At 40.5% G+C, this 21,915-nt stretch overlaps 1 protein-coding gene across 16 annotated transcripts in view; it reads right to left on the bottom strand.

Moving 5' to 3' along the window:
- cacna1aa (calcium channel, voltage-dependent, P/Q type, alpha 1A subunit, a) overlaps nt 1-21,915 on the bottom strand; it is an 87,392-nt gene that overhangs the window by 49,407 nt on the left and 16,070 nt on the right. For all 16 annotated transcript variants that reach the window (XM_086183824.1, XM_086183810.1, XM_086183811.1 and 13 more), the window contains exons 2-17: nt 20,765-20,871; nt 19,915-20,054; nt 12,173-12,264; nt 10,132-10,284; nt 8,353-8,540; nt 5,227-5,330; nt 5,025-5,140; nt 4,228-4,272; nt 4,024-4,107; nt 2,848-3,054; nt 2,413-2,525; nt 2,115-2,227; nt 1,890-2,021; nt 1,508-1,580; nt 1,156-1,273; nt 715-782 (exon numbers count right to left, since the gene is read on the bottom strand). In XM_086183824.1, the coding sequence (XP_086039950.1) occupies nt 715-782; nt 1,156-1,273; nt 1,508-1,580; nt 1,890-2,021; nt 2,115-2,227; nt 2,413-2,525; nt 2,848-3,054; nt 4,024-4,107; nt 4,228-4,272; nt 5,025-5,140; nt 5,227-5,330; nt 8,353-8,540; nt 10,132-10,284; nt 12,173-12,264; nt 19,915-20,054; nt 20,765-20,871 (1,853 nt within the window). The remainder of the gene's footprint in view (nt 1-714; nt 783-1,155; nt 1,274-1,507; nt 1,581-1,889; nt 2,022-2,114; nt 2,228-2,412; nt 2,526-2,847; nt 3,055-4,023; nt 4,108-4,227; nt 4,273-5,024; nt 5,141-5,226; nt 5,331-8,352; nt 8,541-10,131; nt 10,285-12,172; nt 12,265-19,914; nt 20,055-20,764; nt 20,872-21,915) is intronic.

Raw genomic sequence — 21,915 nt, 5'->3', positions numbered from 1 at the left:
TATGAGAAACTCGCAAATGTGTTACAAAGGTCGTCGGGGATGTTCAAGAGCTACTGCTAGGAAAAACAGAACATCGAAGAAACAATCCAAAGTCTTTAGGTCAGTCCTTCATCACGTGCACAGTGGTTCGTCCCAGCTGCAGACGTGAAGAAAACCACTTCAAATGTTTGTAACGTTTGCATTCAAACATATGAATCAGTTAAAAAAAAAAATCTTTCTCAAAGTCATTTGAAAGACTTCCGTCAGTAGGAGGAAGTGCATTCTTTCCAGTAAAGGCTTCCATTAACAAAATGTAAAGGGCTGTGGGTTTGTTGGTAGCCACCGTTCAATCAAGTACAGTCGGCTTCTACAATCTCTGCAAGACTGAGTATCAGATTTAAGTCGACCGAAATGTTTCCTCACCCCTGCAACAAGGTTTGGAGGAATAATTCCTCCCATTGTGGGTGTGTTGGAGTTGTCAACCAATCAGCGGCAATTCCTCCTCCATGTGTATCACTTGTAAACATTACAATTGTAAACATTACAATTTAACATCTTAATGACAGGGATCAGCAACTGTCTGTTTTAAATGAACACTGGGGCTGGGCCCAGTTGTGTTATGTCTATCAGGAGCTTAAAGAGCGATGAGTGAATGGATTTATACGCGTACACATCTTCACACTTCACATTTCTTGACAGAATTTGTCACGACTAGAAAAACATAATCTGGAGTACCTTGGTCAGTTCCTGTGCGTTGGCCAAATTGTCCACAGCGATGGCCAAGAACACATTCAGCAGAGTGTCTGTTCACTGAGTTAAAGGAAATTCAAAGTGTGGGAGTTTGCTTGTACAAATACATTTATTGACACAATGAACTGCTATTTCTGTGCTTAAACAGTGAATCTTGGCAGAATGATGTGTTTGATCTTATAAAAACCAGGAAGGACATCGCCGACATGTCCTTCCTGTTTCAGAAACGCCCTCGTCTCAAATATATGTAGCTGAGAAATGACAAAAATATGTGTATTAGGGGTCTGTGGACTGAAATGTTGGTATGTACACACATCATCATTTTTGTGCATGTGGTTTTTTTTTTGGACACGCGTGTATGCGAGTGTTATTTTTCAAAAATGTTAAGGGCACTTTTTTTAAAAAATTGCATTGTCAAAAGGATACAGTTGCCAAAAAGTGTGAGTACAATGAAGAAGACAGAGAAGGCCATGCCCTTGTTGACTCCGCCCTGAGACTTGATGCCATCGTACATCACCATGTTCCAGTCCTCGCCTGTCAGGATCTGTACACACACACACACACACACACACACACACACACACACACACACACACACACACACACACACACACACACACAGTTAGACGAGGCCATACCCAATCCACAGATTTAATGAACACAAACTCTCTGTAGTACAAAAAAAATTACATGTTTTTTAAATTTACATTTGCCCCCCCCCCCCAAAATGTTCTATGCTCTCGCTCCCTCCCTGTTATATCGTCTCTCCTGTGCTCACCTGGAACACTGTCATTATTGCTGCAGGGAAGGTATCAAAGTTGGTCGGAGGAGTACCATTTTCAAAATTAAACCTAGAAGGGAAAAAAACAAATGGTAGAGAGATGGAAGAAATACATTTGAGAGCGGGGACAGAGAGAGAGAGAAAGAGAGAGAGAGAGAGAGAGAGAAAGAGAGAGAGAGAGAAAGAGAGAAAGAGAGAGAGAGAGAGAGAGCAGGAAGGGGAATAACAACAAGAAGCTTTAAAAAAAAACGACTAAATTATGACTTTGTAAACTTAGCAATTAAAAGAAAGTAATCTTAAGGAAATAAACTAGGGCCATTAAAAGGGAAGGCGAGAGATAGGGGGGGGGGAGAAAGAGAGGCAGTAAAGTAGCACTGACTGTCCTCCGAAGAGCTGCATGCCCAGCAGGGCAAAGACCACTATGAAGAGGAAGAGCAGGAAGAGCAAGCTGATGATGGACTTCATGGAGTTCAGCAAAGAAACAACAAGGTTACGTAAAGATGCCCAGTACCTGATAAGCAGAAGCAGAAAGTATGTCATTTTTATTATTTGACTTTATATAAATACAAGCTAATAATACATGTATGTAACAGAATACACATACTTTGTGACTTTGAAGATCCTCAATAACCTGAGAGCTCGTAGCACGCTGATGCCAAACGACGTGCCCGGTTGGACTATGGACCACAGCACTTCAAATATACTTCCACATATCACCTGTTACATCACACACACACGTGCACCGGTCATGACGATCAGATCAAGAACACACATCAGCATTCGCGGCGTGTAGCATCTGTACATCTAAGGGCTCTGTTGTCTCGACAGTCAAATAAATTTAAGGAAAATCTCAAAAGGTAAAACCATTTTAGTTTTGGACTAAATCTAAATCAGTCACTTACAATGCAGTCGAAGCAGTTGAAGGAGGAGTTGAGGTACGCCTGCTTGCCCAGGCCGTACATCTTGACAAACATCTCGGTCAAGAATATACCAAGGAAGATGAATTCAGCAAAATCTACAAGGGGAGGAGAAGACCTTGATAATCCACCCATGCTTTCACACTTATTAGAAGAATATTCCCCCACCCACCCATCCACTAAACACTCAAGTATTTTAGCGTTTTAAATACAGTTTGTTTATTAGGGCCTGAGCCAGAAGGTACTTCTGGCGAAGAGCCTATTATGTTTGTTTCAATTCTTTTTTTTTTTCAATTTCAAGTCTTAATTACTTGAGAAGAATATTCTCAGCCACTCTTTTCAAGTAATCTGTGGGAGATTATTCATGCATTTATGGAGATAATCAGCTCAAGACCCCCCCCCCTTCCCCCCCCTACTCACATAGAAAATCTGAAAGTGGTTCTGGCTGGTCATAGTGCACTACAGCCACACACAGCGTGTTAAGTCCCACCAAACACAGAACGGTCCAGTAGAAGGCCTGGGACTTAACAACATGTCGGATTAAGAAGCGTAACCTCCGTTCCCGCCGTTTAAAAGTTGATCCTTCGAGCTTGGAGCTCTTTAAACTGGCACGGGCAAATGGTGAGCCTGAAAAGGTAAGCAAACACACAAGGTTTGGAGTTCATCTACCCCAGATTGCCCTAAAAGCTTCGCATGAGACGGAAGTAGGACAACGGGAAATAGTCATGTATGCCGCCAGCTATCAGCCAAGTTCCAGTATACATTCAGGTTTCCAAAGTATATATTGAAGACCTGATATTGAATAAAGCTACCACGTCTGTTCCAGGGTTATGTCATTGAATAGCAGCCGACACATGTTTGAATGATGATGTAAAACATAGAAAAGTCCTTCATCTCAAATGATGTCAGAAGTCTTAACTCAAGAGGGATTGATCACTTCTACGCCACAGACATGAACTAATTTTTGAGTGTATAATGGGACCCTGTCCAGTGTTGTCTCTGTTCTTTTGTCATTTTATGTATTTGGTGAATCAAAGAGAAAATGTCTACCTTGGAGGACAATAAAGCTCTACTCTATTCTGTTCTATTGTATTCTGTTCTATGTCCTACTACACATTTGTGTGAAATGTTATAATGAATTGGCTTGTTCAGTGAGGTCACAGCGACCTTTGAACTTTATCTACGACTCCAAGTGGAAGCTTACACCAAAATGAACTCAAATCATTCCCTCCATGGATTGAAGCTTGTACATAAGCGTGGACGACGCCTCTGGCCGCCGTCGCTGTCTCTGCCTCGGAGGCATAAACAATGATGTTGAAAGATGAGGAAAGAGAGAAAAAGGTAACACAAGAAGAGGGAGACAGATCAGCAGAGGAGAGAGAAGGAGAGGAGGGTCAGGTAATGCTGATACACACCATAGATTCTGTATGTACTGTACCTGTGGTTTGCCGAAGAAAGAGAGAGGGGGAGAGAGAGGGAGAGAGAGAGAGAGAGAGAGAGAGAGAGAGGAAGAGAGTGTGTGTGTGTGTGTTTGTGTGTGTGCGCGCGCGTGCGTGCAAGAGAGAGAGAGAGAGAGAGAACGAGAGTGTCTCTTACCCACTGCCAGATCTCCCTCCCCCTCCTCTGGGTTTAGAAGCTCAGATTTGCTCTTGTGGTTCTTTGTGGCTCTCCTACGGGAGCCTGTAATAGAACACAGCCGTACTGATGTTGACTAATTTAGCTGCAGGATGTGTTCAACTCATTAGTATTATAGAACAGCCAGGCACGAACACAGTCAAGAGAAATCAGCAAAATGTATACCATCATAATCGTTTTCATTTTCATCGTCCGCCAAGATGACCTCTTCTACAAAACACAGAGCAGAAAGCTTAACACACATCACGTCATGACTTCTGCAATTCATGGGATGGTCCAATATCCTTGAATTTTTTTTTTTTTAATCATTTCTTATTTTAATTAAAAGTCTGCTTTCTACTTGTGCTATCTTCCTCAAGTTCTCTTATTTTTATGTAATCTTTAGAAGATCAAAGCTCTGTCCTTTATGTGCACCCTTTACCCTCCTTTCAATATCCACCACCTCCTTTTTTTAAAGCTCTCTTACTGGCTCTTTAATTTGGTGTTGGTTTTATGAAATCTCTCTCATCCTCCTTTTTTTATGACCCTGTACTATTTACCCTGTTTACCTTTATTGATGTACTGGTGTGGACTGAGATAGTTTCAACTACTCATCCATGTCTGGAAGAAATGGTTGACAAGAAGCCCCGCCCACAGCCCTACTCTGTCTCTGATTGGCTAGGTGCCTTTAGGTGTATGACATGAGATGGATAAGATTTAATCAGAGGAGGAGTAGGAGACAGTCTTTGCAGAATGTGGGGGTGAAAAAACACAACTTGTGTATTTTTGATGAAGGATTTTGAGAGGATATTTTCTCTTGTTCCCCTTGAGCGATAATAAGCATCGACTTGATGTCTACTGCCAAACTCATCATTTATACCGCCACATCTAACAGATTACTGACAGTTAAATGACAAAAACACACAGTTGTGTGGGTTTTTCTATGTAAATTTCAACAAGTAAACCCCCTAAACTTTATTCACCAGCTTTGCAGATCCACTCCAGGTAGCCGTTGAGTTCCCTCTCAATCTGCTGCTGTCGTCTGAGCTTCAGGAACTCGCTTCTGTTCTCAACGCGCTCTCTCTCTTTGGCAAATTCCCTGCACACACACAAACACACACCATCCAAATTTACAGTCCTTTCTACCACCTTGTATTTTAAACTATCCAATCTAAAGACCCTTACCCTGACAGCACACCCAGCACCAGGTTGAGCATGAAGAAGGAGCCGATGATGATGAGGGGGATGAAGTACATCCAGTTCCATGCGCTCCCTGAGGCATCGTTGCTCTGGAAACACACGCACAGATGGAGACATCAACTTTTTGCTCTTTGCCTCTGACCTTGATAAAAAAAACAAAACGTCTAAGCTAAGACGCACACAGCAGTTTCTACCAAATTAAGTAAGAAAGATCGACGCCACAATTGCTAATGACCAAATATCTTCTTGAGTAAAACATATTTATATTTATTATTTATTATATTTCAATTCCCAAGAGATGTACTGGTAGAATCATTGTGTTAGAGTTAGATCGTTATTGGAGATACTAGCAACATGTCAAAACTTCCAATGTTATTTACATGCTCAACTCACAGGATAAATAGATAATCATATCACATAAATGTATAAGGATGCATGATAATATCAGCACGTCATCAGTACGGGCAGACAGTCGTCTTTATGTGAAGTACATCTGTGTCAAATCTCTTCTCTGATAAGAAAACAAGAATAAATACATGATTTATGGGGTCTTCAAAATGTTTAGGAAATGAAGAATTGCTTTTTTCAACTCTCAATGTTTACATAGCTTCATCGGTGTGTGCCAAATGCAAATATCACACAAACTTGTCTTCTTACAGATAATATTGTCACCTTTGAACATATAAGCTGTTGGTCAAAGCCAATTCTTTGACATCAGCAGACCAGTATCGGTCATATAACCATATACATTGATTAAGTCATAGGTGGAAACTCATCACATGATTAATAAAATGTCAAATCTTTCTACACACTGGTGAAGTGAAAATGCCTCTAATTAAATTAAGGTGGATATTAGTGTTCAAGCACTGTGGTATGAATCTTGAACAGCTTGGGGATGTTCAATCTTTAAGAAATATACATGAAGCTCACATTAGAACATCTGTCATTCATCGATTGTTTAGAGTCTAGACAATGTGGTCATTAAAGAGATGGAGGCCAGTTCACTCTAAACTGTCCTCCGCTGCTGGAATAAAACAAACAGATAACATGATTTGCTCTGAAAGTCAATTCATATCTGCTAATCCGTGTAGCTGCTGAACTCAGAGGACGACTTTTTTTCGCCTTACTCTGCTGGATGCTCCCTGTTGATAAGCATCTCGTCTTTTCCCGTATCCCACCCCCAGACCCCAACTCGGACTCTCCTGTCGTTCCTACTCCTGTCTCCTCTATCCTCCATCTTTCTTTCTTCCTGCATGTAAGCTGGCATTGCCTCTGTGTACCCAATGTACCGCAGACCCTTTTTTCTACCATTAAACTTTTATCACTTCCCTCCCCAGCAGCTGCAAGAATAACTTCGGCTGAACAGGCCCTTTTAAATATAGAGCAGCACCGGGAAGGAGGGACGCAGGGAAAGAGAGAGACACGCAGTGAAAGGGGACAGACAGAAAAGAGGGAAAAAACAAGGAAGTTGAGAGAGACCGAATGGAAGCAAAGGAGAAGAAATCAACAAAAATAGCACAGAGAAAAAGAGGAAGAAAGATGAAAGAAAGGAGATGACAACAGGAACAATCAAAGACCCTCACCTAGTCTCCATAGTAACCGTTGCCATCGACAGCAGGAAACTATTCTTTGTTATGAGTGATGACAAGAGCAGTTACTTGTTTCATGGACAGACAGAATGTGCACAGGTCTCACGATGATTTTAGAAACTAACTCTTGAATGGGATGTTCAAGTGTGCAGCCTCCTCCAACACTGGCTGGGACATCAAGTACATAATAAATATGACTAATTTCAGGACAAGTCGAAGGTTTTACATTTCCTTGACAATGTGTGGTACTTTTAATCAGCACCACAGCCTCCAAACACAATGATACAGAAAAGCTCTGCCGAAAATAGGCACACGGAATATATGATTAATCGATTTTGTTTGTTTTGTTTTATTTATCATTTTCTATGTTTTTTCACATTCTATTTCTTTATTTTTTTGCTTTTTGTTCTTTTTTTCAAATTTTCTTTACCAAAGAAAGCGAACATCACAGTTTCAACTTCTTCCAACAATTTAGTTCATACACAGCTAGAGAATATAACTGTAATATAACAAATCTGAGGGAATCAGTGATAACTCATGGCCTAAAATTAGATGTTTTACCCCTCTATGCCCTCAGTTTCTTTTGTCTTCCCCCCCCCGCCACTCCAGGGCTCCGTGGTAAACAGGCTGAAAAATGTCAGTTTGATATTCAGTTCTTTGTAATAGACTTTTTCTGCTGAGGCAGTCCATTCATGATGAGCAGGTTTGTTGTGGTAAATAAAGGGTGCATAACAAGGCTTTCAACTACATTACTGCAGCACTGAAAGAAAAATTAGCAATTGCTCTATAATCAAAAACAATCTCACACTGAATGCAATCAGCGGCGCTTCTCAGGTCTGGTATATTAACATGTGTGTCAGAGGTGGATGTGATTTTACACCTCACACCCATTACAGTGTGCCTCAGGTGACCACTTGTCTCATCTGATCACATGCAAATGAACATACACACCATTTTTCAAGTTAATACGTTGGAGTTTTTCATTGCTGGGACGCAGAAGTGTTTTTCATGTGCCTGTTTTGTTGGAAATCAATCTGGTAAACTATGCTACGTATCAGCATTCATATCCCAGATTTAGATTTTTCCTTTGCCCAGTGCTCCATTCCTCCACCAAGTTTCCTCTGCCAAATAGATTTTAAATTGCAAACAGCAATGCAAACATAACTAGTCTTATTGAAAAGCTTCTTTGTGGATCATGAAGTATTCTATTTGGGTAGATTCATTCATTTCTCTGCTCCAGCCTTTGTTTCTGTCTGATAGTTTCACTGCAGGGGGTGCGTTTGTTTTTACTCCAGCGTAGCAGGAGTGGGTGGTGAGTTGATGGTGGCTGTTGGGAGCCAAGAATTTGAAAACACTGTTTCAGATGTAGAGGCAGTGGAAATGTGTGTTTAGCAATAGGAAAACTGGGATGAGAGGGACTGATGGGTCCTGATATCCCCTGAAGGTGCTGGTGCAAAGACCTGCATCATCAATGTTCCTTCAATTAGTCAATGTGGTCTGGCCACTGATTACCAGTACGTACATAGTATAGCAGGTCAGTCCAGCCCTCCATGGTGATACACTGAAAGACGGTTAGAATAGCAAACAGGATGTTGTCAAACTGGGTGATGCCGTAGTTTGGTCCCAGCCAGTACTGTCTACACATGGTGCCCTCTGGACATAGTCGCGATGGAGGCTCCGTCCCACATGGAAACTCCTCTCGGATCTCACCTGAATATGAGTAGAGGTGGAGAGATGTCATGAAAAAGGTTAAACTAACCATTTAACCAAGCTAAACCATTATTCCGATATTCTACTGAGTGCTTGGCGAAGGGAATGAATTAAGGAGGCAGTTTGGAATAAATGCACAAAATTGGTAGATCGCCAAAGTGTAAGCCACAGAAAAATAACAAAAAATGAATCTATACGTCTGAAAAGAGTACATTTTTGCACAAATGAGTTGATGTTTACAAACATGGATTGAACAGCAGTACAATAAAAAGATTATATTTCCTGTTAAATTAGTCAAACTGATGCACTGGAGTAAGAGTATTGTCTGTGTTTGTATTAATATCACACAGTAGATCAACAAAGCATCAGCTCATTAAAGTGATACTTAAACCAAAAACTGATTTTTTGACTTTCAAATAATCACAAATAAATGTCTTGAAATGTTTTGTCCCTCCTGTGTCTCTTTTTGTGACTCCAGAGTGCAGAAAGAGCTAGCCACATAAATTTCGCTTGATGCTACAGTGACTGGCAGCTAACGACAGCTACAGCTAATTGCAGCTACAGCTAATTACAGCTACAGCTAATGACAGCTGCAGTTAAAGACAGCTATAGCTAACAACAGCTACAGCTAATGACAGCTACAGCTAATGACAGCTACAGATAATGACAGCTACAGCTAATTGTAGCTGCAGCTAATGACAGCTACAGCTAACAACAGCTACAGATAATGACGGCCACAGCTAATGACAGCTACAGCTAATTATAGCTACAGCTAATGACAACTACAGCTAACAACAGCTACAGATAATGATGGCGACAGCTCACAACAGCTACAGCTAACGACAGCTACAGCTAACGACAGCTACTGCAACAAATAAACAGTAAAACTACCTGAAAAATCATCATCTGGTAAAATCCACATCTTCTTTATCCAGCCATATGCTCAGTAATCCCCAAAACCGTTGATATGAGCAAAAACAAACTATATATATTTTTTCACTTCAGCAGGAAGATTTACAAAGAAGTAAAATGCATCATTGTTAGCTCAAGATACCTATTTTTTGAGTACTTGAAAGGCATAAAACTTGTTTTGGTTGCAATGGCACATTGACATTGTTGTTGTCTTTATTCAAAGCATAACTAAGCTGCACTCTCTCTTGAGTTTATGTCTGTAAATATTATGTTTTCATCATGACTAGATAACTACTACTGGCACTTATGTGTGAAACCAGTATGAAAAAAAGCCCAGAATGGAATGCAAAATAAGTTGTGAGTGTAACTCTGTGACTACCCTGGAGTTTTTTAAGGTTTTGTTTCTACTAGCAGAAGACCAAAAAATAGTCAAATTCATATCGATATTAGAAATTAAACTACAAAAATAGATAGTACGCACAACATGAAATGTGAATGCTGTTATACTGCTTTTTTCAAATTGCAATTCTAATTTAAGCACTGTGACTATTTAAAGTTGTCTCTGTCTTTCTCTCAGTTTCTATTTCTCTCTCTCTCTCTCTCTCTCTCACACACACACACACACACACACACACACACACACACACACACACACACACACACACACACACACACTTACCTGTGTGATTGTCAAAGCAGGTCTTGTGGAATTTGCCCATGTAGAACTCCAGGCCAATGATGGCAAACATGAGGATGGCGAAGAAAAGGAGGAGGCCAATTTGCAGCAGAGGAATCATGGCCTTCATGATGGATTTGAGAACCACCTGTAAGCCTGGAGGACAGAGTCGGAACATCATCCTCTATTTACCTTTAACGCAAGTAAAATTGACCTCAATGAGGATTTTCTAAGATAGAAGAGGTGTGAGATTCAGTATCAGTACTTTCCATCTTGTGCTGGATTTCTCTTTCAGTTTCTATTTGGCAAAGAAACAAATGTTTATCCTGAAGCACAACAACAACAAAAAAAGGTAAAAGCTGCCAAAAAAGTTTTTTTAAAAAAAATACATGTTGTTATACTGACAATGTAAAAACTGAGCACAATTTACAAACAAAGAGCTTACTAACTTATTATCATTGGCTATAAATATACGATTGCCCAGGTAGAACATTAATGTTATAATGTGCCAATTAAGCAATAAAATTACAGAACCAATAATGTAATGACATATAACTCAAGTAAAGGGGCCATGGATTTCATGGATTTTTTTCCTTTTTCTTTTTCAACCAGCCAAAAAAATTAATTATATTATATATAATAACGTATTCTTAATATTGGCTCAGAAATGTTATTACAGTGTTGTTAAATTGTTATATTATCTCCTTTTATATGGAATTGAAAAAATATCTCATTGTTAAAACTTATTACACTATTGGCAGCTACATTTTATGGCGATATGGAGATGGAGGTAAACAAATTTTCATTAACAGGCCAATAATGTAGTAATTGATGCAAAGTACGTCATCGGTGAACGTTCATCTATGACTGCATTGAGTGTTGAAAAAAAAATATAATTGTGTTATTGGTATTTATTACATTTTCAGCAGTTATTGCACTATTTGTAAGCTACGTACAGGGACAACGGAGTACTTTGTTTTGAAGCACCTACTGCAGAAAGTAGCCTAGACAGCATTCAATTTTATGATGGATCAATTCAAACAAGGATCACGTGTTATAATTCTAAGTCGGCAAGCAGGCTTGTATGATATAAATAAACTTTACCTGAGGTTCTTTACTTAATACTTTTCCTTTTGAACAAAAGATCTCAAAGGAAACATTTGGTAGAGAGCATTCATTTCATGCCACATGCATTTATTGGTGGAGAGGTAGAACGTATAAGTGTGTATGTATGTAGCAATATATATTTTAACATAGAATAACGTATATTCATAATAGTCGCTAATCATACTAGCATATTACTAGAGATTTACATATTCATATTAGTTGTAAGTAGAAGTAAATGTTTATGTGTGTATATATGTATATAATAATTACTGGGTATAACATATAGGACAAAAGTATATAGAATTGAAGTCAACAATGGAAAGAGGTTAAGATTGGACATTTTGAGTTTGTTTACCTGTTTTTGTCTAATGTTGTTTTTTTCTTACATTTTACAGTCACCCACTTAATGTCGTTTTAAATGTTACTTAATGGAACCTGGTCCTACTTTTCAAATGTATATCCCATGTCAGAATGGAATTTGGTTTTCAAAGGGAGCTTTTATGATGAGTAAGCCCTGGTTTGCCTGCCCAGGCCTGTAGTGGAGACCGAGCTATAAATAACACTGCAGTGCTGCCGGAACACTACTGCCACTATAACATTTAAAAAAGAAAGAGAGAGTGCATATAAGAACCACTTTTGTTGGAAAAGTTTGAGTGCATTATGCAGAACAACACAGAGGCAGCATAAAACCTTAACACAAAATGGATCTCCATGCTATTTTGAGGGATCAAAGAATAAAAAGTAAATGCCTTTAAAAAGGGAAAATTGTCCTTTTAAATGTGTAACTATGACCTGGAAATACTCCCCGATAAAATATATATATATCTATATATATATATATTTTTGGAGAAAAAAAATTGGAAAGTGGATGGAAAAAAATATATGATTCAATAAAGCAGTAGTATAATCCATTCATGTAAAATACAAATAGACATACTTGGTATACCAGACACCAGTTTGAGGGGTCTCAACACTCTCACGGCTCTGAGGGTCCGCAAGTCGAAATCTGAACCCACAGTTGACAGGATCCTAAACAGAAAGAGACAAATGCACAGAAGCGTGCACAGGCAATCAATATTTAAGCTAGTCAAGCTTTGTAGCTGTCAGTCAGACCTCCTCTCTCTCTCTCTCTCTCTCTCTCTCTCTCTCTCACACACACACACACACACACACACACACACACACACACACACACACACACACACACATTCAGAAACACACTTTAACACCAACTAACACCAGGTCATTACAAGCGACTGGGTGAGCCCTGTATGTAAATCCTGCTGATCAATACAGCTGACAAGTGAAGTCAGACAGTGAAGAGTATCAGAGAGAGAGGGATGTGTTGAAGGGATGACAGAGGAACTATAAATTGAAAGGATGGAGGGATGGGGAGGAGAGGGACCGCGGAGAGACAGAGAGGCACAGAGCGACAGAGAGGGAAAGACAAAGAGAGAAGGGGAAGGGGGGTTGATGGCAGATGGTGAGAATCAGAGATGCTGACTTGCTGGTTTCTGTCTATTTTTATTCTTAGTACGTTTGAAATCTTCCTCTTAAAGCTGGAGTCAGACTGCGGAGGAATCTGTGTTGTTGTGTGTGTGTGTGTGTGTTTGTGTATGTGTGTTTTATAGCACCTGCTTGTCACCTGAATAAAGAGATTGTACCGACGTGTGTGTATGCGTGTATGTGTGTGCGCGCGTGTGTGTGTGTGTGTGTGTGTGAATGTGTTCACTTGAGAGGGTTAAGATGTTCCCTTGTTACCGTCAGACTTCCAGTCAGTCCCTCACCCTCATCTGACGCACAGTGTGAATCATCCTCCTTCCTACTTCTGGCTCGCTCCTCCCTCCCTCCCTCTCTCTCCCCCACTCTTTCGCTCTCTCTCTCTCCTTTCATTTCTGTCACTCTGACACATTTCCTCTTCTCTCTGTTCCACTAAGAGGCCCAGTGACACAGCAGAGCCTTAATCACAGGATTGAAATCAGCCTGCTTTTGGAAACTCACTAGATTGGCAAGCTGGGAAAAGTACCACAGATCCAGTAGAAGTGTTATTACACTACCTGGAAGCCCCACCCATGCACACGCACCCCAGAACCACTGTGGGTGCTTCATCACTCATGTCAGCTAGGGGTCCTTGTAATGACATTGTGTGATATCAAATGCCTAATCATCAGATGGTGCCTTGAAACTGAGAGCTTCCCGGTTTGGTCATGAGGCAACACTCTCAGGTGTGTAAAAATATAAACATAAATAACTTAACACCAGTATATCTATGTTTTGTTACATGAAATCAATTCGATTAAATTTGTTTATTCCTTTAAGAATGGCCCCTATTTTTCAAGGTGCACAGTATTGAGATGATGCGTTTTATTTGCTGGTTTTCATATCATAACCATCTCATAACAGCTCACAGCTATTCAGACCATAATAATCTTGATCATAAACAAACTTTTATGTTCTCTGCTAAGCTCACATTACTTAAGCAGTGAACGGCTGAGCCTGTAATTATTTTCTTAATGCCATTATCTTGAGAACGTTAGTCAGTTGATACATTATCTAAAGATCACCAATCTAATTTTCTTGTGGAAATAACAATTAGTTTATCGTGATATTTTCAGAGAGCGTTTTCGATCTCGTTATCTCTAGGTAAGAAAATAATCAACTCATCTACATATAGCATCCAAGATCTTGAGATAACTCAACAAGATATAATGACCCTTCACAGCTTCTGTAGAATATCAGGCAGAGAGACAAAGGAATAAGTGGATTCGTCAAATCCGCGCCTGAGACACGGGAGTTTATGCCTCGTAAAATCTGGTTGTCGTTGATTTGATTCTTTAGAATGCATCCGATGGGAAAATAGAATAGGAATAGAGAACCTGAGGATGGGTAAGAGATGCTGAAGTTGGAAAAGACATGCACTAAATAGATGGAACTCTCTCTGGAGAGAGTGGGGGAACCTGAAGCAAGTATGTGTGTTCATGACAGACGATGATGATGATGAAGAAGAGTGATAGAGAATTCAGTTTCCAAACAGCATACGCCATCACAAACAGTTTCAGGCCAATGAGGTAGTTCCTCATTCACACCGTCTCCACGGTTACTGCACCCTTTCTCATTCATAAGTGTTTCCATAGCAACAGGGACCTTGGCTCATTGATAGAATCTCTGTATCACCTTGGAAACTGGGCCTTGGGAGGAGCCTGATTGTTTTTGTTTTTTTATTCAAATTCCCTCTTCGAGACAATGTATCAAAGTATGCACACGGCTACATACAGTATGTCAAACTAGCAGACTACCACAACTATAGATAACGACAAACCACACGCACACACACACACACACACACACACACAAGCAAACAGGCAGGCACGCACACATCTGCACAGTGAACAGACTGGGCTGGGGATCAGTCATGATGAATGGTTTTATTCACATATGCATACTGGAAAGTAGGTCATTTGGTAAAAAACAATTGGCAGGGACAAAGGTTGACTACCGTAACAGACACACAGACACACACAGACACACACACACACACACACACACACACACACACACACACACACACACACACACACACAAAAACAACCCACTGTTACCTCAGAGCAAAATCCTCCTCCCTCACCCCTAATTATGAATCCAACACATTACAAAAACACACTCTTCTGTTGCACCCCCCATCTGCGTTCTTGCTGACTTCAGCTAAATGTTGCTAATTACCTCTGTCCACATCACTGACCAAATCCCTCGCTTTCCTCTCTTGCGATGATTCATTTATTGGTGAGAATGCTGACTTTTCTTCCTCCTTGTTTTTTGAGGAACGTGTTAAATAACGCATCAGATTGATCATAAATGACCTCTCACATCAATATAATATTATTCCTAACATTTCTAAGCAAAAGATTTCTGACATTCTTACATGGAACATTAAAACTGTCCATTACAGCTTTTTCACAATAAGACAGTGAGATCATATTGTTTTTTTTTAAGGCTAACCCTCATTTACCCTCTATAATCAATAGCCCTCCGTCAAAATAGATTTAGCATCTCTCAGTTTCCATTTCACTTGATTGCAAGGTAGACCTTCCTTGCTGCCCTCCATCACTCCTCTAAGCCAGCTGTAATTCATCAGAAGAACCCGAATGAGGGGTACAAGAGGAAGACATGGAGGGGAGGATGCAAGATTCAAGAATGGCTGTAAACTAAGCGTAATTGGACTAATAATCAATAGTGGGCATAAAAAACAACCAGCTTATTCCCAGAGCCAAATCATTCAGGCAATTTACTACAACAGGCAGGTCAACAACACACACACACACACACACACACACACACACACACACGGCCACATAAACACACATGCACATATAAATCAAATGGCACCCCAACAAGGTTGTAGAGTGAATAGCTAATCTATTCAGACGTGTGGAGCTGAGTGTCTTTTTTTTTTTTGTGCTTCGTGTGTGTTTAAAGAGAGTGTATGCCGGTGTACCAGGGGTGAGTAGGAAATGGAAAGGAATGTTTGATGTGGAAATGTGTGTATGTGTGTATGGGTGAGTGGCCGTGTGTGCACACAATGGTCAGCGTGTTATCAAAGGTTTCGGCCAGAGGTGAGTAGAAAGGCCAAGTACCTTTCATCCTCAAAGAGCTGTCCTGCTCAAAACACAACCAGCATTCATAGGGAGCGCAACAAAGAAAGTGTGTGTGTGGAAAGAGGTTGTGTGTTCAGTCAGTGTTCTTAATATTCACAAGAAAGTACAGGTCATATACTCTAACGCCTTTTGCCACAAAGTGGTGCCACCACGGCTAGCTAACAAAGAAATTATTATATAGGTCTCCTCATACTTTGCTTTTACTCTGAAATAACGTTAATGTTGTAGAGTACAAAACATTGATCCTAAGAACCTTGCCCAGCATAGACTATCAAAAGGACGACATGTAGTCTAACCCTGCAGTCAGCATCGCCATGGATTCCCTCCCACCACAAAAAGCGCATGAAATTTCCGATTTTCACATTGGAATTTGGACTACTGGGCTATGTCAAGAAAGGTGTTCATGAGGTTTACATACTTCGTTCAGCAAGATAATCGCTAAAATGATTTTTGAAGCCAAAGCGCAGTTATTTCAAATACAGTGTTAGCGTTATGCTAACTACATCACACACGTGACAAACTTTGTAGTCTCATTTAGCCACTCATTAGCAATGTTTTTAAGACACATAAACACTTTGAAATTCAAAGTAAGGTATTTACTGATGCATTTTATTCTGTCAAATAAACTTTTTTATTCAAATTTTTCTGTAAATTATCTGAAGCTAATGTTAACTATACATCTTAGCTCAAGAATTTAACCCACATCTCAAGTTGAGACGTGAGTGCTGATGTCATTTTAAATTTTTGCTACAATATCCTTTGATCCATGTTGTCATAGTTAATTTAGTACATAATTTTCTCTGGATATGCAATAATCCACTTCTGGTGCGTAGACATATTTACCTGTTATGGGCCCCCCTGGTATCAGGTGAGAGATGTGCTAATCTCTACTTGTTTTTAAACCCAACACTAGTTGTGCTCTACGATCTGTTAAAAAGGGTGTTTTCCCTTTTTAATTTTAGGGTTTTTCAGGTAATAATCCACGTGTGTGAAGCAGAGATTACGCTGGGGCTAACACATCTGAATAATTTGATATAAACCCTCAAGAATAACCTACAGGTAATTTAGCTCGAGGTAATGTGGACAAACAGACAGCTTTATGTATATCTGGAATGGGAGACTCTGACAGTTGTGCCAAGCTTGCTAACAGGGTTTTACACTCAAATAATGAATATTCCCTTCCATTAAACACGGGGGGATTACATGCCACCATCCATTTCCAGGAAGATTTAAGGACTGCCTGGTTTCGTCTTCTGCTCTGCCCCCCGTCACTCCTCTCTGCATCTCACTACACCCTGCTGTCTCGCTGACACTCGTCTTCTCACTCCTTCTTTCTTACAGTCCCTCTGTTGTGCCACGCTGGGATGAGCTTGCCTTCAAGATTGCTCTTATTAAAGCATAAGGACACACTGCCAGACTGTGTGTGAATATGAGAAAGCGCCAGTTGGAGGAGGAAGGGAGAGGTGGTGGTGGTGTGTGTGTGTGTGTGTGTGTGTAGGGGGGGTATCATTAGTTTCGCTAGTGCTTCGTCAGCAAAGATGAGAGAGGTTTACGTAAGCTCTTCAAATCAGCACATACACAACCATGCAAGCACCTGAACATACGAAGCTGCAAGCCCCCAGCACCCCCAGACGGCATTTCACTCAATTCAATAGTGACACAATTTTACATGTGACTGGTTAACTGAGCAAATGATGCAAGAAAACAATATTATAGCCGTCAAAATGAAGTGAAGCGGCACAGCTTATAGGCCAAATAATGCAAGTTTTCAAGAGTGGAAGGAAAAAAACAGCAAACCTAAGCTTTTAAAGACATACTGTAACTCATCTTATGACTAATTCTGACAATATAGCTTGCAAACTATTAGCCTGGTCTACTGTACTGCAGGCCGACAGAAGCAGTGCATGTTTCTGCCATAATTTGGGGTGCAAAAGAACTAAGGTCCTTGTTTTAAAGCTGGATGTATCACATGCTTATTTTGATGTCACTTTTAAATGAAGGGACACACGCAATAGCAAGTTTGAGGCATCGGTTTAGTTTCTAACAAAACAATAGTACCTTTTCGGTTTAAATGTCAAAATAACTAAGTGAACTCGGGAAATGTTGCAAAAAAGGAAAAACTCAGTGGATATTTTTGTCAGAGGATGGTAGAGTTGGCTATTTTGTGCGTGGCTGTGACAGACAAACAGAGCAGGTCAGTAGGCCTACACACTTCTCATTAGCTCGAAAGACACACTTCACTTTGACTATAGAGACATTTAATACAAAGTTTACACGAGATATTATTATAAATAACAGTGATGTCTGGCCGTCAGAGGGCTGATATAAGGTTTTGTTTCACTTATATTTTAACAATAAACGTATTTAAGATAAAAAAAATTGAAGTTTTGGTGTGTTTAAAATTCACACTAATGTGCAGTATATACAATGAAACCATTATCTTTGGGAAAATAAGCTTCCAGGTCATACTGCACAGCCACACAGCCTATAGCTGACTATTTACATACTGACATAAGGGATCCTATACACACATGGCGCAAGCTGGTGTTCGGTCAAGCGAAAGCATCATTGCTAGCTTCATGCTGGTGCAAATGATCTTTTCCTGCCAAGCGCCCTTGCCCTTTAACTAGCAAAGGAACTTGCAGTCTGTCGTCTCCAGCAGGCACTTAAGTATGTTGATGAGGCGTGGTCTGCCGCAGCCATGGCCCATTGCTATTTTGGGACACCAGAAAACCTTTGCACCATAGACCAAGAGGAGGCTGGTCTTTGGCATTATGAGTGAGATGCTATTTAAAGGCCAAATCAATAAGACAAGCAGATGCGCTGCATTGCAATGTGGTTCTATTGATGCCTGAAAACACAGAAACATTAGCCACCACCTCCTCCCAGGCCTGCGTTACCTCCGATCAGTGGATCCCTGCTGCTCCCGTATATGATGTGCTTGAGTGCCAGGAGAGGCCATATGCCATTGAAAGAGTGTAACACCAAGTCCTGGTGAAACCTAGGCTTTAAAGGGAATCTCTTGAAGTACTCTGATTGGTTTGATTGGTGACACGCCCAAAGCACACCTAAGAATAATCAGTTGGCTAATGACTGCCTCTTTGTGCCATGGTTTGAAACTCTCAATTTTCGCTAAATAATTGGCTAAAATTAAAACTCCATTTATGTTTTTTTTTTTTTTTATTCTTTACTGGCAAAGTCATTAGTAACTGCCTGGCAGAGCCCTAACATCCTGCAGTTTGTGTTACATTGTATCGGGATGGACTGAAGAGTATTTTTCACCAGTCGCCACTAAATCACAATCCTTTCACAGAAACACCCTGCAGCACTTACAAAAGAAAGACAGCTGACTGTTTCTTTCAGGAATGATCTCGTATAGATGGATGTTCAACAGCCGCATCACGGAGGAATACATTGAAAAAAGTTGGAAAAAGATAAACAATTGAATTGTGTTACTTTTCCACACTACTGCCCTTTTTGTTTCTGTAGTCCTTTTCTGTGTTGATCTTCTTACTTCCTACAATAATCCAATTAGTCACACTAGCATGCAAATCCAACTCTTCCTTCTACTTCCACGTTTTTGTTGTTGTTTTTTTTTAGCATCATACTGTATTTACCTTCATTGCCTGGCTTACACATTCTCTATTCTGCTGGTCTGAGTCTGTCTTTCTGAAAGAGATAAGATGCTGCTCTTCCTATTCCTCTATCTTTCTCTTCTTAGCTACTGACACCTACTTAGGTTTTTTTTCTCTCTCGTGTGCGCCCCCCCACCTCCCCCCCCAACCCCACCCCTCAGCCCCCCTACCCCCCCGGCGCTGTGTATATTGTCGTGGCATTTGTTCACTACCCAGGCTGCTGGCTGCCTGCAGTTCTGCTGTGTGATCTGACTGCTGCCTTTCCCAGGATGGGGCCATTCATTAGGACAAAGGAGCAGGGAAAAGGACACATCCGCAAACACACACATGACAAACCAGTGTAGGTGAGGAAAGCAGAAAACCACATCTTTAACAGGTTTCTAGTGACTTACCCTGTGAGCACCACCACAAAGTCCATGACGTTCCATCCGTTCCTCAGGTAGGAATTCTTGTGGAAGGCGAACCCAAGCGCCAAGATCTTTATTCCAGATTCAAAACAAAAGATCCCAATGAAATACGGCTCTGTGTCATCCTGAGGAGAGAGGTAGCAAGGAGAGGAGAGAGGGAGGAAGATGGAGGAAGGTCAAAAAAGACAAGAGAGCTTTCATAAATGTGTCAACTTTTGTGGGTTTCAAACTTCAATGTGGGTGTTAGCTACGTGGAGACGAGAGAATCTGAATGTATCTACGTTTTTCTTGAGTATATCAATAACTGGTTTGTGTCTGACAAACACGTCTATATACAGCTTTGTGTCTGACACCTTAATGTCCAAAGCAAGGTTCGTGTTTCTGCTCCATTGTGCACATTTGAACTTGTTAGTTCTGGTTTGACAATTCAGTTTTGCAGGCCCATTAAAAAACTTTGCACAGCCTCAATCCTGACATCATGGGAGCTGCGTCTCCACACGCTTGACTTTGATTGGTTTGTAGATGAGCGATTGTCTGACACGGTTGATATTGAAAACACAATAGCGGATTCATTTTGTTAAATTTAATGTTTCGTTTCCTCTTCTCTATATGAGGTCCTGACGAATGTTTTAAAATGAATCACCTCCTTAGGTTGGACCAAAGTTTGGTCTGGATCACAGTCCCCGCTATACACCGCTTATACTGGTTCAGACCACATTAAGGTAGGTGTGACAATACCACGAACATGTGCCTCCCCACTGAAATGAACTCAGTGATGCATCAGAACTCTCACCTGATATACATTCACATATGGCTCTTACTGTCTATATCTTACCAGGCGCTCAGACAATGGCGTCTTGTCTCCATCAGGTAAATGTTGCTCCAGAGCGAGGACAATGCAGTTGGCAATGATGGTGGCAAGAATCATCCACTCAAATGGAGTAAGGAGTCAGTCAAGGATCAAACATCAATCATAAAAACAGTTTTAATTACGAATGTATAATGTGTGAGTATGGCTGTATGTTAATATGTAGGTGTTCATACCACATTCTACAGAACAAAGCTGCAACAGTAATTAACGAGTAACACCAGTTTCAAACTGTAAAACAAATCGAAAAACAGTAAAAAAAATTCTAGTGAGTTTGGAGATATATATATATATATATATATATATATATATATATATATATATATATATATATATATATATCCAGTCCATGAATAAATGACTCACACTTTGCCATAAACCTTCAATAATGAATTGCCTCTTCCTTCTTCTTCAATGGCTATATATAGCAGCATGGTGGAGTCAAAAGCAAGAAGAGAGCAAGGGAGAGTGAGAGAGAGAGAGAGAGAGAGAGAGAAAAAGAGGGAGAGAGAGAGAAAGAGAGGGAGAGAGAGAGAGAGAAAGAGAGAGATGAGTTTCTCCCTCCCCGCTCCCCTGCCCTTCATCTATCAAATGTTTTCTTTGTCCTCCGTCTCTCTCTTTCATTTCCCCTGTTTCCCTTCCTACCCGTTGTTCTGCATATGCTTGCTTTTCGTTATCTGTCTGTGCGTGTGTGTGTGTGTGTGTGTGTGTGTGTGTGTGTGTGTGTGTGTGTGTGTGTGTGTGTGTGTGATTGGAAGAGTATAGTACTGTAGGTCATAGGAAGAAATGTCTCGCCAAGAGGGAAGCGAGGCCCTCAAAGTGCACCACTGGAGCCAAATGACGCACAAGCATATACACGCAAATACTAGCCTTTTCTTAACCTTGGCCATCACTGCTATGGACCATCTTTACATTCTCAGTTCCTCCTTCTTTTTTCTTCAATAAAGCATATTTTCTCTCTCTCTTTACCTGTCCAGCTAGCGTCCACTGTCCCTCTCGTCGTCTACATCCCACCTCCTCCTGTACAGTATTCTCATCCCTAACCTTTGTTGTTCTTTTCTCTCTTGTATCTTTCTTCATCTCTCTTTCCCATCACTCCTCAGTCCACCTTTCTCTTA

The sequence above is a fragment of the Aulostomus chinensis genome, chromosome 18 (assembly GCF_037954235.1).
Source record: "Aulostomus chinensis isolate RoL2024-O1b breed Wild chromosome 18, RoL_Achi_v1.0, whole genome shotgun sequence".
NCBI lineage: Eukaryota > Metazoa > Chordata > Actinopteri > Syngnathiformes > Aulostomidae > Aulostomus > Aulostomus chinensis.
This window is presented reverse-complemented; position numbering and strand designations above follow the sequence as displayed.